Below are 18,775 nucleotides of genomic sequence, written 5' to 3' on the forward strand. Positions count from 1 at the left end.
AAATTAACCCTATTCCCTATATAGAGCTCTGGTCTAAAGTAGTGCATTATAAATTGAACCCTATTCTCTATATAGAGCTCTGGTCAAAAGTAGTGCACTATAAATTAACCCTATTCCCTATATAGAGCTCTGGTCTAAAGTAGTACATTATAAATTGAACCCTATTCTCTATATAGAGCTCTGGTCAAAAGTAGTGCACTATAAATTGAACCCTATTCCCTATATAGAGCTCTGGTCAAAAGTAGTGCACTATAAATGGAACCCTATTCCCCATATACAGCTCTGGTCTAAAGTAGTGCACTATAAATGGAACCCTATTCTCTATAGAGCTCTGGCCAAAAGTAGTGCACTATAAATGGAACCCTATTCCCTATATAGAGCACTGGTCAAAAGTAGTGCTCTATAAATGGAACCCTATTCCCTATATACAGCTCTGGTCTAAAGTAGTGCACTATAAATGGAACCCTATTCCCTATATAGAGCTCTGGTCTAAAGTAGTGCACTACAGGGAACAGGCAGCCAGAGCCTATATTATCACAGTCTACTGGACCAGGGGTGAGGTCAGTTCACATTCCACCAGCTAGTCCACAGGCCTGCCTGGCAGGAAAAGAGCTCAAACATTGTTGTGGTTCTTAGGTCTTGGTTCCAATCCGTCTCTGTGTACCATATAAAATGCACCGTGGTCGAAAGGATAGACCAAATAATCACAGACCAGGGAGATGGAGAGAGACCAGGGAGATGGAGAGAGACCAGGGAGATAGAGAAAGACCAGGGATATGGAGAGAGAGACCAGGGATATGGAGAGAGAGACCAGGGTTATGGAGAGAGAGACCAGGGATATGGAGAGAGAGACCAGGGAGATGGAGAGAGACCGGGGAGATAAAGAGACGAGGGGGATAGTGAGAGAGACCAGAGGGATAGAGAGAGAGACCAGAGGGATAGAGAGACAGACCAGGGGGATAGAGAGAGACCAGGGAGATAGAGAGAGTCCAGGGAGATAGAGAGAGACCAGAGGGATAGAGAGAGAGACCAGAGGGATAGAGAGAGAGACCAGAGGGATAGAGAGAGAGACCAGAGGCATAGTGAGAGAGACCAGAGGGATAGAGAGAGAGACCAGGGATATAGAGAGAGAGACCAGGGATATGGAGAGAGAGAGACCAGGGATATGGAGAGAGAGACCAGGGATATGGAGAGAGAGACCAGAGGGATAGAGAGAGAGACCAGAGGGATAGAGAGAGAGACCAGAGGGATAGAGAGACAGACCAGAGGCATAGAGAGACAGACCAGAGGGATAGAGAGAGAGACCAGAGGCATAGAGAGACAGACCAGAGGGATAGAGAGAGAGACCAGAGGCATAGAGAGACAGACCAGAGGCATAGAGAGAGAGACCAGAGGCATAGAGAGACAGACCAGAGGGATAGAGAGAGAGACCAGAGGCATAGAGAGAGAGACCAGAGGGATGGAGAGAGAGACCAGAGGGATAGAGAGAGACCAGGGAGATGGAGAGAGACCAGGGAGATAGAGAGAGTCCAGGGAGATGGAGAGAGACCAGGGAGATAGAGAGAGAGAGACCAGGGAGATGGAGAGAGAGACCAGGGATATGGAGAGAGAGAGACCAGGGAGATGGAGAGAGACCAGGGAGATAGAGAGAGACCAGGGATATGGAGAGAGAGACCAGGGAGATGGAGAGAGACCAGTGAGATGGAAAGAGACCAGGGAGATAGAGAAAGACCAGGGATATGGAGAGAGACCAGGGATATGGAGAGAGAGACCAGGGATATGGAGAGAGAGACCAGGGATATGGAGAGAGAGACCAGGGAGATGGAGAGAGAGACAAGGGAGATGGAGAGAGATGAGGGAGATGGAGAGAGAGACAAGGGATATGGAGAGAGACCAGGGAGATGGAGAGAGAGACCAGAGGCATAGAGAGAGAGACCAGAGGGATAGAGAGAGAGACCAGAGGCATAGAGAGAGAGACCAGAGGGATAGAGAGAGAGACCAGAGGCATAGAGAGAGAGACCAGAGGCATAGAGAGACAGACCAGAGGCATAGAGAGAGAGACCAGAGGCATAGAGAGACAGACCAGAGGGATAGAGAGAGAGACCAGAGGCATAGAGGGAGAGACCAGAGGGATGGAGAGAGAGACCAGAGGGATAGAGAGAGACCAGGGAGATGGAGAGAGACCAGGGAGATAGAGAGAGTCCAGGGAGATGGAGAGAGACCAGGGAGATGGAGAGAGTCCAGGGAGATAGAGAGAGACCAGGGATATGGAGAGAGAGACCAGGGATATGGAGAGAGACCAGGGATATGGAGAGAGAGACCAGGGATATGGAGAGAGAGACCAGGGATATGGAGAGAGAGAGACCAGGGAGATGGAGAGAGACCAGAGGGAGATAGAGAGAGACCAGGGATATGGAGAGAGAGACCAGGGAGATGGAGAGAGACCAGGGAGATAGAGAAAGACCAGGGATATGGAGAGAGAGACCAGGGAGATGGAGAGAGACCAGGGAGATGGAGAGAGACCAGGGAGATGGAGAGAGACCAGGGAGATAGAGAAAGACCAGGGATATGGAGAGAGAGACCAGGGATATGGAGAGAGAGACCAGGGAGATGGAGAGAGACCAGGGAGATGGAGAGAGACCAGGGAGATAGAGAGAGAGACAAGGGATATGGAGAGAGAGACCAGGGAGATGTAGAGAGAGATCAGAGGCATAGAGAGAGACCAGGGGATATGGAGAGAGACCAGGGGATATGGAGAGAGACCAGAGGGGTAGAGAGAGAGACCAGAGGGATAGAGAGAAAGACCAGAGGGATAGAGAGACAGACCAGAGGGATAGAGAGAGAGACCAGGGTTAAGGGCAGACCACACAGATCCTTAGGACATTAGTTTGTTGGTTCTAATCCAGCTGGAAGGACCATATAAAATGCACCGTGGTCGCAGGACATTGGTTTGTTGGTTCTAATCCAGCTGGAAGGACCATATAAAATGCACCGTGGTCGCAGGACATTGGTTTGTTGGTTCTAATCCAGCTGGAAGGACCATATAAAATGCACCGTGGTCGCAGGACATTGGTTTGTTGGTTCTAATCCAGCTGGAAGGACCATATAAAATGTACCGTGGTCGCAGGACATTGCATGACAACACACATTATGAGTTACTGTCAGTCAGTGTGAGAACTGTACTGCTAATATCCAAACCGACACATCGATACACACACACACAGTGACACACACACACACACACACACACACACACAGTGACACACACACACAGTGACACACACACACACACACACACACACACACACACACACACACACACACAGTGACACACACACAAATAGTGACACACACACACACACACAGTGACACACACGCAGTGACACACACACACACACACACAGTGACACACACACAGTGACACACACACACACACACAGTGACACACACACAGTGACATAGTGACACACACACAGTGACACACACACAGTGACACACACACACAAACACAAACAACACATTTAAAAATCAGCAGACTAGCAGTTGCTGGACTAGTGTTGCTAGCTAACATCTATCTAAACAGCGCCAAGGCGAGGCTGGGGATGAGACTCAAGTGGCACCCTATTCCCTATGTAGTGCACTACTTTAAACCAGGACCCATAGTGCATCCTATTCCCTATGTAGTGCACTACTTTAAACCAGAACCCATAGTGCATCCTATTCCCTATGTAGTGCACTACTTTAAACCAGGACCCATAGTGCATCCTATTCCCTATGTAGTGCACTACTTTAAACCAGGACCCATAGTGCATCCTATTCCCTATGTAGTGCACTACTCTAAACCAGGACCCATAGTGCATCCTATTCCCTATGTAGTGCACTACTTTAGACCAGGACCCATAGTGCATCCTATTCCCTATGTAGTGAACTACTTTAGGTCAGGGCCCATAATGCACTATATATGAAATAGGGTGCCATTTTGGACATACCCAGTGTGTTGTGGCCTGGGAGTAGGGTCCTCAAGGTGAATACATACCAGTATACCAGTGTACCAGTGTACCAGTATACCAGTATACCAGTGTACCAGTATACCAGTATACCAGTGTACCAGTGTACCATAAACAGTGTTTTTTTACAGGTGTTTTATACAACAGTCTTCTGTGTGTGTTCTCTTTTCGACTCCCTCTGCATATTTGCAAACAAACAACCTACATTTTCTCCATCTCCTTAGCTATCATATTCTGCTTCCACCGGGAATTCCACTGATTTCAGAACCTGGTCCTCTAGAAAGTGGAGAGCATTAACAACACTTTGGAAGTTATTTGTGATATCGTTCAAAAAATCTGTGTTAGAAAGGAGCAGCTCATGTTAGAGACAGAAGCATGCTACATGGCAGACCAATCACTATCATCTCTCGGCATGTCCAGCCCAGCCATTATCTCAGCCAATCATGGTCTTTTTCCATGGCTAAACCAACTAGGTTTGTAATTTATTAAGGCACATGAAAGTTCACATGTTCTAGAAGGCATTTCTGCCTTTAAAAAAATTAAAAGTTAAATTAAAAGTAAAAGTGCCTCCTTTTTAAACAGGTTGCAGGATTAAAAGGCCGCTGTTGCTTTTGTGTGACGAGCGACATATGCTTAGTTTCCTGAAATTAGTCACATATTGTCAATGATGCCACTTTTTCCTCCAATCCTCTTCTCTCATTCCTCCTCTTCTCTCCCTCTTCTTCTCTCCTTCCTCTCATCCTCTTCTCTCCTTCCTCTCATCCTCTTCTCTCCTTCCTCCCCTCCTCTTCTCTCCTTCCTCCTCTCCTCTTCTCCTTTTCCTTCTTCTCTCCTTCCTCTCCTCTTCTCTCCTTCTTCCCCTCTTCTCTCCTTCCTCCTCTCCTCTTCTCCTTTTACTCTCCTCTTCTCTCCTTCCTCTCCTCTTCTCTCCTTCCTCTCCTCTTCTCTCCTTCTTCCCCTCCTCTTCTCTCCTTCCTCTCCTCGTCTTCTCTCCTTCCTCTCCTCTTATCTCCTTCCTCTCCTCATCTTCTCTCCTTCCTCCCATCCTCTTCTCTTTTTCCTCCCACCCTCTTCTCTTTTCCTCTCCTCTCTTCCTTCTCCTTCCCTTCTCTACTTCCTGCTCTGATGTCTTAAGCGCCACTATTATTATTATTATAACTCTTATTATTATTATTGTTATTATAATTCAACCACTGAAACCTCTGCTGTTTAATACAGTACGTGTCCCTCCGTAAGACCTATCTATTCGCTCTTATAATTTGAATTAACATCTCGTTCTCTCTCTCTCTCTCTCTCTCTCTCTCTCTCTCTCCCCTCCCTCCGTCCCTTCCAGGTGGTGAGGGATCAGATATCTCATTGTACAGTGAAGCTGCGTCAGACAACAGGCCTGATGGAATACTGTGTGGAGGTCATCAAGGAGAACGACCCCAGCGGATTCCTACAGGTAAGGGGGGGGGTGTGTGTGTGTGTGTGTGTGTGTGTGTGTGTGTGTGTGTGTGTGTGTGTGTGTGTGTGTGTGTGTGTGTGTGTGTGTGTAGATCGACCCTAGCGGGATCCTCCAGGTCAGTAAAGAACACCAGCTAGTTGAGCTGTCGTCATTACAACCACATCACAGGTCTCCCTTGTAAAATAAGTATTCTGACCTCAATGGAAGATTTTCTGGGTGTATATAGAGGTTCAACGGATAGTGCATGTCTCTGTGTGCAGTTTGAAGGAAGTTTGAAGGTAGTTTTGTGAGCTATTGATAGTAGCGTTAGCGTAATGTCTAGAAGTCTACAGGAACAGCTAGCATGCTGTGTTTGTATAACTTCTCATCACATACAGCAGCTATCAGATGAATATCTGGTCAAAAGCATTGCACTATATAGGGAATAGGGTAGTGCACTATATTGTTAGCAGTGTGTATTGGAGGCGAAGTCAGGTGCAGGAGAGCAGAGTGTAGTGAATAGGCGCACTTGTATTCCGGTCAAAATGACAGCACAAAATAGCATAAAATGTGCCCAAAACACGGAACATAGACAAAAAGTAATGTGCGTAACAATATCCACAATATCAAAATACACGTAACACAAACAATCCTACACAAAGACATGATGGGAACAGAGAAATAAATACATATGAATTGATTGGGGAATGAAAACCAGGTGTGCAGGGAAGAAGACAAAACAAATACATGAAAAATGGAGCGGCGATGGCTAGAAAGCCGGTGACGTCGACCGCCGAACGCCGCCCGAACAAGGAGAGGAACCGACTTCGGTGGAAGTCGTGACATATATAGGGAATAGGGTGCCATTTGGGACATTGCCTTTGACCCTGTCTGACCCTGTTCCTGCCCCCAGATCTCAGACGCCCTGATCAGGAGGGTGCACATGACGGAGGACCAGTGGGGGAAGGGAACCCTGACCCCCAGGATGACCAGTGACTTTGACCTGACCCTGGACAGCGGACCCCTGTTACAGACCATCCACCAACTAGACTTCGTACAGATGAAAGGTAGAGGGGAGGATGAGGAGGAGAGTTTGGGTGTAGTGTGTGTGTGTGTGTGTGTGTGTGTGTGTGTGTGTGTGTGTGTGTGTGTGTGTGTGTGTGTGTGTGTGTGTGTGTGTGTGTGTGTGTGTGTGTGTGTGTGTGTGTGTGTGTGGGTGTGTGTTGTACTCTAACGTGTGTGTGTGTGTCCCCCCTTCAGTCCCAGCAGCCCCCATGCTCCAGCTGGAGGAGTGCTGCACCATCAACAACAGCGCCACGTTGTCATGGAAACAGCCACCTCTCTCCACCATCGCCGTGGATGGATACATCCTGGAGCTGGACGACGGCAACGGGGGACAGTACAGGGTGGGTGATGTCATGGTAACAGGTGACAGTTCAGGGTGGTGTCTCCATGGTAATGGGGGACAGTACAGGGTGGGTGTTGTCATAGTAACAGGGCACAGTTCAGGGTGGGTGTCTCCATGGTAACAGGGGACAGTTCAGAGTAGGTGTCTCTATGGTAACGGGGGACAATTCAGGATAATTGTCTCCATGGTAACGGGGGACAGTTCAGGATGGGTTTTGTCATGGTAATAGGGGGAACGGTTCAGGATAGGTGTCGTCATAGTAACACAGGGACAGTTCAGGGTTGGTGTGTTGTCATAGTAATGAGGGACAATTCAGGATGGGTGTCTCCCTAGTAACAGGTGATCACAATACTGGTATTGTCCCCGGCCCTAACAGTAATGAGGGACAGTTCAGGATGGGTTTAGTCCCGGGCCCTAATAGTAATGGGGGACAGTTCAGGATGGGTTTAGTCCCCGGCCCTAATAGTAATGGGGGACAGTTCAGGATGGGTTTTGTCCCGGGCCCTAATAGTAATGGGGGACAGTTCAGGATGGGTTTAGTCCCGGGCCCTAATAGTAATGGGGGACAGTTCAGGATGGGTTTTGTCCCGGGCCCTAATAGTAATGGGGGACAGTTCAGGATGGGTTTTGTCCCGGGCCCTAATAGTAATGGGGGACAGTTCAGGATGGGTTTAGTCCCGGGCCCTAATAGTAATGGGGTATTGTTCAGGATGGGTTTTGTCCCGGGCCCTAATAGTAATGGGGGACAGTTCAGGATGGGTTTAGTCCCGGGCCCTAATAGTAATGGGGGAAAGTTCAGGATGGGTTTTTTCCCGGGCCCTAATAGTAATGGGGGTCAGTTCAGGATGGGTTTTGTCCTGAGCCCTAATAGTAATGGGGGACAGTTCAGGATGGGTTTTGTCCTGGGCCCTAATAGTAATGGGGGTCAGTTCAGGATGGGTTTTGTCCTGGGCCCTAATAGTAATGGGGGACAGTTCAGGATGGGTTTTGTCCTGGGCCCTAATAGTAATGGGGGTCAGTTCAGGATGGGTTTTGTCCTGGGCCCTAATAGTAATGGGGGACAGTTCAGGATGGGTTTTGTCCTGGGCCCTAATAGTAATGGGGGTCAGTTCAGGATGGGTTTTGTCCTGGGCCCTAATAGTAATGGGGGTCAGTTCAGGATGGGTTTTGTCCTGGGCCCTAATAGTAATGGGGGTCAGTTCAGGATGGGTTTTGTCCTGGGCCCTAATAGTAATGGGGGTCAGTTCAGGATGGGTTTTGTCCTGGGCCCTAATAGTAATGGGGGTCAGTTCAGGATGGGTTTTGTCCTGGGCCCTAATAGTAATGGGGGTCAGTTCAGGATGGGTTTTGTCCTGGGCCCTAATAGTAATGGGGGACAGTTCAGGATGGGTTTTGTCCTGGGCCCTAATAGTAATGGGGGTCAGTTCAGGATGGGTTTTGTCCTGGGCCCTAATAGTAATGGGGGTCAGTTCAGGATGGGTTTTGTCCTGGGCCCTAATAGTAATGGGGGTCAGTTCAGGATGGGTTTTGTCCTGGGCACTAATAGTAATGGGGGTCAGTTCAGGGTGGGTGTCTCCATCAAAGTATGGTAATCCATACACTGATGGAACCCTTTGATAGATTCGAGTCATGTGATCAAGAAGCACTGAATGACATCGTGCCAGGAGGAAGGGCCTGGTCAATAACACAACTGTCAGCTGGGAGGGTCTCAAACACACACAAACACAGGAAGTGTTGTTATGTCAATCAAAGGTATAGATGTACTCTACTACCACTACTACTACTACTATTACTACTACTACTAACACTACCACTATTTCTACTATTACTACCACTACAACTACTAACACTACTACTACTACCACTACTACTACTACAACTACCACTACAACTACCACCACTACTACTACTACTACTACTACTACTACTACTACTACTACTACCAATATTACTACTACTGCTACCACTACTACTACTACCACTACTAATACCACTATCACTACCACTACTAATACCACTATTACTACCACTACTACTACTACTACTACTTTTACTACTACTATTAGTACTACTACCACTATTACTACCACTATTACTACTACTACTACTACCACTACTACCACTATTACTACCACTACCACTACTACCACTATTACTACCACTACTACTACTATTAGTACTACTACTACTACCACTGCCACTATTACTACTACTACTACTACTACTACTACCACTATTACTACTACTACTACTATTACTACTACTACTACCACTACCACTACCACTACTACTACTACTACTACCACTACTACTACCACCACTACTACCACTATTACTACTACTATTAGTACTACTACCACTATTACTACCACTCTTACTACTACTACTACTACTACTATTACTACTACTACCACTATTACTACCACTACTACTACTATTAGTACTACTACCACTACTACTACCACTACTACTACCACTATTACTACCATTACTTCTACTATTACTACCAGTACTACTACTACTACTACTACTACTACTACTACTACTATTACTACTACTACTACCACTACTACTACTATTACTATTACTACTACTACCACTACTACTACTATTAGTACTACTACCACTACTACTACCACTATTACTACTACTACTACTACTACTACCACTACTACTACTACTACTACTACTACTACTACCACTATTACTACTACTGCTATTACTACTACTACTACTACCACTACCACTATTACTACTACTACTACTACTACTACCACTACTACTACCACTACTACTACCACCACTACTACCACTACTACTACTACCACTACTACTACTACTACTACTACCACTACCACTACCAATATTACTACTACTGCTACCACTACTACCACCATTACTACTACTACTACTACTACTACCAATACCACTATTACTACTACTACTACCACTATTACTACTGCTACCACTAGCCTTCCCTGTAGCTCAGTTGGTAGAGCATGGTGTTTGCAACGCATGGTGTTTGCAACGCCAGGGTTGTGGGTTCGATTCCCACGGGGGGCCAGCACAGAAAAAATGAAATGAAATGTATGCATTCACTACTGTAAGTCGCTCTGGATAAGAGCATCTGCTAAATGACTAAAAATGTAAAAATGTACCACTACTACTACTACTACCTCTACTACCACTATTACTACTACTACTACCACAATTACTACTACCACTACTACTACTACTACCACTACCAATATTACTACTACAGCTACCACTACTACTACCACTATTACTACTACTACTACTACTTTTACTACTACTATTAGTACTACTACCACTATTACTACCACTATTACTACTACTACCACTACTACCAATATTACTACCACTACTACTACTACTACTACTACCAGTACTACTACTACTATTACTACTGCTGCTATTACTACTACTACTACTATTACTACTACTACTACTACCACTACTACTACTATTACTATTACTACTACTACCACTACTACTACTATTAGTACTACTACCACTACTACTACCACTATTACTACTACTACTACCACTACCACTACTACTACTACTACTACTACCACTACTACTATTACTACTACTACCACTACTACTACTACTACTACTACCACTACCACTATTACTACTACTACTACTACTACTACTATTACGACTACCACTACTACCACTACCACTACCACTATTACTACTACTACCACTACCACTACCACTACTACTACTACTACTACTACTACTACCACTGTTACTACTACTACTACCACTACTACTACCCCTATTACCACTACTACTACTACTACTACTACCAATATTACTACCACTACTACTACTACTACTACTACTACTACTACTACTACCAGTACTACTACTACTACTACTACTACTATTACTACTACTACTACTATTACTACTACTACTACTATTACTATTACTACTACTACTACTACCACTACTACTACAATTAGTACTACTACCACTACTACTACCACTATTACTACTACTACCACTACCACTACCACTACTACTACTACTATTACTACTACTACCACTACTACTACTACTACTACTACCACTACCACTATTACTACTACTACTACCACTACTACTATTACTACTACTACCACTACTACTACTACTACTACTACCACTACCACTATTACTACTACTACTACTACTACTACTATTACTACTACCACTACTACCACTACCACTACCACTATTACTACTACTACCACTACCACTACCACTACTACTACTACTACTACTACTACTACTACCACTGTTACTACTACTACTACCACTACTACTACCCCTATTACCACTACTACTACTACTACTACCACTACTAATACCACTACCAGTATTACTACTACTACCACTACCACTATTACTACTACTACTACCACTATTACTACTGCTACCACTACCACTACTACCACTACTACTACTACCACCACTATTACTACTACTATTACTACCACTACTATCACTATTACTACCACTACTACCACTATTACTACTACTACTACCACTACTACTACTACTACTACCACTACTACTACCACAATTACCACTACTACTACCACAATTACTACTACTACTACTACTACTACTACCACTATTACTACTACTACTACTACTACCACTACTACTACCACTACCACTACTACTACCACTACCACTACTACTACTGTTACTACTACTACTACTACCACTACTACTACTACTACTACTATTACTACTACTGCTACTACCACTACCACTATTACTACTACTACTACTACTACTACCACTACTACTACCACTATTACTACTACTACTACCACTACCACTACCACTACTACTACTACTACTACCACTACTACTACCACCACTACTACCACTACTACTACTACTACTACTACCACTACTACTACTACTACTACTACTACTACTACTACCAGTACTACTACTACTACTACTACTACTATTACTACTACTACTACTATTACTACTACTACTACTATTACTATTACTACTACTACTACTACCACTACTACTACAATTAGTACTACTACCACCACTACTACCACTATTACTACTACTACCACTCACCACCACCACTACTACTACCACTATTACTACTACTACCACCACTACTCACTACTACTACTACCACCACCACTATTACTACTACTACCACCACCACTACCACTACCACTACCACTTACCACTACTACTACTACTACTACTACTACCACTACTACTATTACTACTACTGCTACTACTACTACTACTACTACTACTACTACTACCACTGTTACTACTACTACTACCACTACTACTACCCCTATTACCACTACTACTACTACTACTACCACTACCACTACTAATACCACTACCACTATTACTACTACTACCACTACCACTATTACTACTACTACTACCACTATTACTACTGCTACCACTACCACTACTACCACTACTACTACTACCACTACTACCACTATTACTACTACTATTACTACCACTACTACCACTATTACTACCACTACTACCACTATTACTACTACTACTACCACTACTACTACTACTACCACTACTACTACCACAATTACCACTACTACTACCACAATTACTACTACTACTACCACAATTACTACTACTACTACTACTACTACTACTACCACTATTACTACTACTACTACTACTACCACTACTACTACCACTACCACTACTACTACCACTGTTACTACTACTACTACCACTACCACTATTACTACTACTGCTACCACTACTACTACCACTATTACTACTACTACTACCACTACTACTACCACTACTACTATTACCACTACTACTACTTTTACTACTACTACTACTATTGGTACTACTACCACTATTACTACTACTACCACTATTACTACTACTACTACTACTACTACTACTACGACTACCACTATTACTACTACTATTAGTACTACTACCACTACTACTACCACTATTACTACTACCACTATTACTACTACTACTACTACCACTATTACTACTACTACTACCACAATTACTACTACTACTACTGCCACTATTACTACTACTACTACTACCACTACTACTACTACTACTACTGCCACTACTACTATTACTACTACTACTACCACTACTACTACTACTACTACCACAACTACTGCAAGTACTACTGATGCTGCTTTACTCACGCAGCTAAACCCAAGTGTACCAACTCCCGCCCTCTCATTCCCTCCTTTCCTCTCTCTCTGCCCCCCCTTCCCTCTCTCTCTTCTTCCGTCTCGCTCTCTGCCCCCCCCCCCCTCTCTCTCTCTCTCCCCCCTCTCTCTCCCTCTCTCGCTCTCATCAGCACTAATTCTAAAAGTCTCTAAATGGGCCAGTGTAATTATAGATAGATAGAGTACCCCTCCCTCTGTTAGCCTTGGTTGATATTGTTTCATTTATCTTCTCGTTATTGGACTGTGTGTTGTTTAACAAGCCCACATCTTAACCGTTAGACCAAGAGGACATTCTCAAGGTCCAAGGATAACAGTTGGGCTTACAAGTCTCAGGCAGAGCTACCTCATCACCAACAAATCACCTCTGCTACATTAGCTAATTAAACGTGTTTTATACTCTTGTAATTTAGTCAGTTCTACAATCTCTGTTGTGACAAATAGCTGCCATCGTCAAGCCTCGTACAACCAACCTTCCATTCTGTTTCCAAACAGAAGTATGAGGCTAGCCACCATCATACCAGTGTGATGATTATGTAACAGGAAGTTGTCATGGTTCTAACAGGAAGTTGTCATGGTTCTTACAGGAAGTGTATGTGGGGACGGAGACGATCTGCACGGTGGATGGACTCCACTACAACAGCACCTACATGTCCAGGGTCAAAGCCTTCAACGCCAGTGGAGTAGGACAGTACAGCAAGATACTGGCCATGCAGACCTCCGAGAGTAAGCCTTACCTGAGCCCACTCTATAGAGCATATGGCCCCCTATTCCCTATGTAGTGCACTACTTTTGACCAGGCCCCATAGGGTGACAAAAGTAGTGCTCTCTAAAGGGAATAGGGGTTCCATTTGGGATGCAGTCATACTGTATGTGCTGTAGTGTCGCCAACTCGTCTAGCCATCGTTGTCATGCCCTAGACATGTATGTTTAGCATGGCAATGAGCCAACGCAGACAGGAGTTGGCTAAAGCACATACTGATTGGTGATGGTGAATCTAAAGAGCATTTAGACAGCTGCCTAGCTGGTTTGGTTCTAATTAAGCATTAAGCACCGAGGAGGTGTGGTATATGGCCAATATACCACGGCTAAGGGCTGTTCTTAGGCACGGCGTAACGGATACAGCCCTTAGCCGTGGTATATTGGCCATATATCACTAACCCCCGAGGTGCCCTATTGCTATTATAAACTGGTTACCAACGTAATTAGAGCAGTAAAAATAAATGTTTTGTCATACCCGTGGTATACAGTCTGATATACCATGGCTGTTAGCCAATCAGCATTCAGGGCTCAAACCAACCAGTTTATAAATAGTATTTGAAATCTTTCGAACACTTTAGCTGTGCTTGAATGGGCTCAAGCAAACACTCAAAGTATTTGAAAAATGTATAATACTGTTTAAACCCAGCTTTGGTACACACACACACAGTATTCCCACCCTCCCTTACACCTGCCTGCCACCTGCCTTCCCATTGTGTATGCTGCACAGCTCTACACGTACGAACGAACAGACAGACAGACAAGAGAAGCTTGTCATGCTTCAGTGGACCTGTGAAATCCAGACAGCTCCTTCTCTCTGTGTGACATGATTTTGGACTGGATTGTCTCTTTTGATGTTCTCCTATGTAGCTGTTGGTTTAACAAAGATAATAATGTATCTAGAAAACAAGACAGACATGTCCGGATAGATTCTATTGGTTTCAGGTTTCAATTGACAATTTTGATGCCAGGCAACCAGGATTTGTTTTGCCTTTCATTTTCTCACCGTCTGGAAAATAGTCTAGGGGAACGAGTGCTGTAATAATCTACGTAGCCCTTGTCGTTGGTTTGGAAAAGAATCCCTCTCTCTCTCTCTCTCTCTCTCTCTCTCTCTCATATTGCACCTGGACAATCTCCATGTGAAATGCAAATACTGGCCACAGGTATGGATGGTTCACACACCCTTTAACCCTCTCCTTGCTGAATGTCTCCTGGGCTCTACTCCGCTCCACTCCTAACCTGATCATTGCCAATGTCATCACAGCAACCAATCATTGAATTGATAACCAAGGGGTGAGCAGTTTGCTGTCTAATGAGGGCTTCAGTTATTCAGGTTTCACTGGGAACATCCAATCAACATTTTTTTTTAACTTATATTATGTTCCCATGGGAACACTCGTGTTCTGATGTTCCAATTACCATGGTAACAGTATCAAGTCCCATAGAGTGCCCACAGAGATAGCAACTGCCCTCTCCTTGAGTGTCTAATGGAGTATTGTATTTGTAATATCTGTCATGTATTTATAATAATAGTGTATTTGACAGTATGTGCCAGAGATATGTGATTTGCCTGTCTTATATTCGGGTAACATTCTGGGATGCAGTAGTCTGCCCGTCTGTTTAGTTGTCATTCCACTCCTTGTATTCCTGTGTCATATGCCAAAGACAATGTTTGTCAAAGAGTGGAATGATAGCTAAAATGTGAACACCTTGGGGTCCTCGGGACCGAGTTTGGGAAACGCTGGTCTAACCCCACCTCAGACCACCAGTTTCTAGCCTCATCTCCTCTGTTAGGTGTTTTCACCATGCTGATGGTTCCTTATGGTGGAAAAACAGAAGAGTGAACCTCTTTATCTGTCTGTATGTGTGTGTCTACTTCCTGTAGTTGCCTGGTTCACCTTTGACCCTGCGTCAGCCCACCCTGACATCATCCTCTCCAATGACAACCTGACAGTGACGTGCAACAGCTACGATGACAGGGTGGTCATGGGTAATTCCGGCTTCTCCCGCGGTGTGCACTACTGGGAGATCACGGTGGATCGCTATGACAACCACCCGGACCCTGCGTTTGGGGTTGCCCGCGGCGACGTGCTGAAGGACGTGATGCTGGGGAAAGACGATAGGGCCTGGGCCATGTATGTGGACAACAACCGCTCCTGGTTCATGCACAACAACTCACACACCAACAGGTAGGTCACCTGGTACACCTGATGCATCCACACCAACAGGTAGGTCATCTGGTACACCTGATGCATCCACACCAACAGGTAGGTCACCTGGTACACCTGATGCATCCACACCAACAGGTAGGTCACCTGGTACACGTGATGCATCCACACAAACAGGTAGGTCACCTGGTACACCTGATGCATCCACACCAACAGGTAGGTCACCTGGTACACCTGATGCATCCACACCAACAGGTAGGTCACCTGGTACACCTGATGCATCCACACCAACAGGTAGGTCACCTGGTACACCTGATGCATCCACACCAACAGGTAGGTCACCTGGTACACCTGATGCATCCACACCAACAGGTAGGTCACCTGGTACACCTGATGCATCCACACCAACAGGTAGGTCACCTGGTACACCTGATGCATCCACACCAACAGGTAGGTCACCTGGTACACCTGATGCATCCACACCAACAGGTAGGTCACCTGGTACACCTGATGCATCCACACCAACAGGTAGGTCACCTGGTACACCTGATGCATCCACACCAACAGCTAATGGAGAGGCTTTGTATAATGAAACACCAACCAATCCACTCTGGCTAGTGTAACAGTGTTGCTCCCATCCCTCTCCTCGCCCCTGACCTGGGCTCAAACTAGTGACCCTCTGAACACATCGACAACAGTCACCCGCATAGCATCATTACCTATCGCTCCATAAAAGCCGCGGCCCTTGCAGAGCAAGAGAAACAACTACTTCAAGGTCACCGAGTGAGTTACGTCAAAGATTGAAATGCTACTAGCGCACACTGCTAACTAGCTAGCCATTTCACACCGGTTACTCTCACCCCCGTTTGACCTCCTCCTTCCCCACAGCAACCAGTGTTCCAGGTCACGGAACCAATGTAACAGTGTTACTTCCGTCCCTCTCCTCGCCCCAACCTGAGCTCGAAACAGGGACCCTCTGAACACATCGACAACAGTCACCCTCGAAACATTGTTACTTATCACTCCACAAAAGCCGCAGGGAAACCACTTCAAGGTCTCATAGCGAGTGACGTCACCGATTTTAAACACAACTAGTTGCTAACTAGCTGACCATTTCACACCGGTTACATGACTGTGAAGATACTGTTTCTATGACCTGTATGCTTAAGATGTGTCAGTAGGACTCAAATAAAATCTAATTGTATTTGTCACATGCTTGGTAAACAACAGGTGTAGACATAGTGAAATCCTTATGGTCCTTTTCCAACAATGCAAATTGTTATTTTTTAAGAAGAAGAGAAAAAAAAGGACTCTAGGTATTTACAGTGCTTTCAGAAAGTATTCACACACCTTTACCTATTCCACATTTTGTTGTGTTATAAAGTGATTAAATATATATTTTCTCTCACCATAGTATTGACTCAAGGGTATGAAAACTTACTGTATGTAAATTAGATATTTCTGTATTTCATTTATTTATCAACTACAAAAATGTAAACATGCGTTCTCTTTGTCATTATTAATATTTTTTATAATTCATAAAGATTTTTTATAAAAAATGTTATGATGAAAATCCTGTGTTTCTACATCAAACAGTTGTGTTATACAGTGCATTCGGAAAGTACCCCTTGACTTTTTCCCCATTTTGTTACATTACAGCCTTATTCTAAAATGAATTAAATTGTTTTTTCTTCCTCATCAATCTACACACAATACCCTATAATGACATCACAATACCCCATAATGACATCACAAAACCCCATAATGACATCACAATACCCCATAATGGCAAAGAAAAAACAGGTTTTTCGATTTGGGTGGAGTGCTGCAGAGAGGGTTGTCCTTCTGGAAGGTTCTCCCATCTCCACAGAGGAACTCTGGAGCTCTGTCAGAGTGACCATCGGGTTCTTGGTCACCTCCCTGACCAAGGCCCTTCTCCCCCGATTACTCAGTTTGGCCGGGCGGCCAGCTCTAGGAATACTTTTGGTGCTTCCAAACTTCTTCCATTTAAGAATGATGGAGGCAACTGTGTTTTTGGGGACCTTCAATGCTGCAGACAATTTTTGGTACCCTTCCCCAGATCTATGACTCAACACAGTCCTGTCTCGGAGCTCTATGGACAACTCCTTTGACCTCATGGCTTGGTTTTTGCTCTGACATGCACTGTCAACTGTGGAACATTATATAGACAGGTGTGTGCTTTTCCAAATCATGTCCAATCAATTTAATTTACCACAGGTGGACTTAAATAAATTTGTAGAAACATGTCAAGGATGATCAATGGAAACAGGATGCACCTGAGCTCAATTTTGAGTATTATAGCAAAGGGTCTGAATACTTATGTAAATAAGGTATTTCTGTTTTAGTTTTTTTTATACATTTGCTCAAATTTCAGGAAAACCTGTAATTCACTTTGTCATTATGGGGTTTTGCGTGTAGATTGATGAGAATTTTAGATTCTTTTATCAATTTTAGAATAAGGCTGTAACGTAGCAAAATGTGGACCAAGGGAAGGAGTCTGAATACTGTATACTATGCATACTGTATGTATTTGACATTCTGTGTTTCTCTTCAGGACGGACGGGGGCGTTAGTAAAGGGACTACAGTAGGAGTGTTGTTAGACTTCAACAGAGGGATCCTCATCTTCCTCATCAACGATGAACAGCAGGGTCCTGTGGCCTTCGAAGGCATCGAGGGGCTCTACTACCCTGCTATCAGCCTCAACCGAAACGTACAGGTAACATAGAAACAA

General features: G+C 44.5%; 1 protein-coding gene across 2 annotated transcripts in view; it reads left to right on the forward strand.

Annotated features, from left to right (window-relative positions):
• LOC106611460 (E3 ubiquitin-protein ligase TRIM9) overlaps positions 1 to 18,775 on the forward strand; it is a 143,377-nt gene that overhangs the window by 121,157 nt on the left and 3,445 nt on the right. For both annotated transcript variants that reach the window (XM_045723718.1, XM_045723719.1), the window contains 6 exons: positions 5,341 to 5,451; positions 6,347 to 6,500; positions 6,694 to 6,839; positions 13,683 to 13,821; positions 15,740 to 16,043; positions 18,598 to 18,760. In XM_045723718.1, coding sequence (XP_045579674.1) covers positions 5,341 to 5,451; positions 6,347 to 6,500; positions 6,694 to 6,839; positions 13,683 to 13,821; positions 15,740 to 16,043; positions 18,598 to 18,760 — 1,017 coding nt within the window. The remainder of the gene's footprint in view (positions 1 to 5,340; positions 5,452 to 6,346; positions 6,501 to 6,693; positions 6,840 to 13,682; positions 13,822 to 15,739; positions 16,044 to 18,597; positions 18,761 to 18,775) is intronic.

This window comes from Salmo salar, chromosome ssa09 (assembly GCF_905237065.1).
Source record: "Salmo salar chromosome ssa09, Ssal_v3.1, whole genome shotgun sequence".
Taxonomy (NCBI): domain Eukaryota; kingdom Metazoa; phylum Chordata; class Actinopteri; order Salmoniformes; family Salmonidae; genus Salmo; species Salmo salar.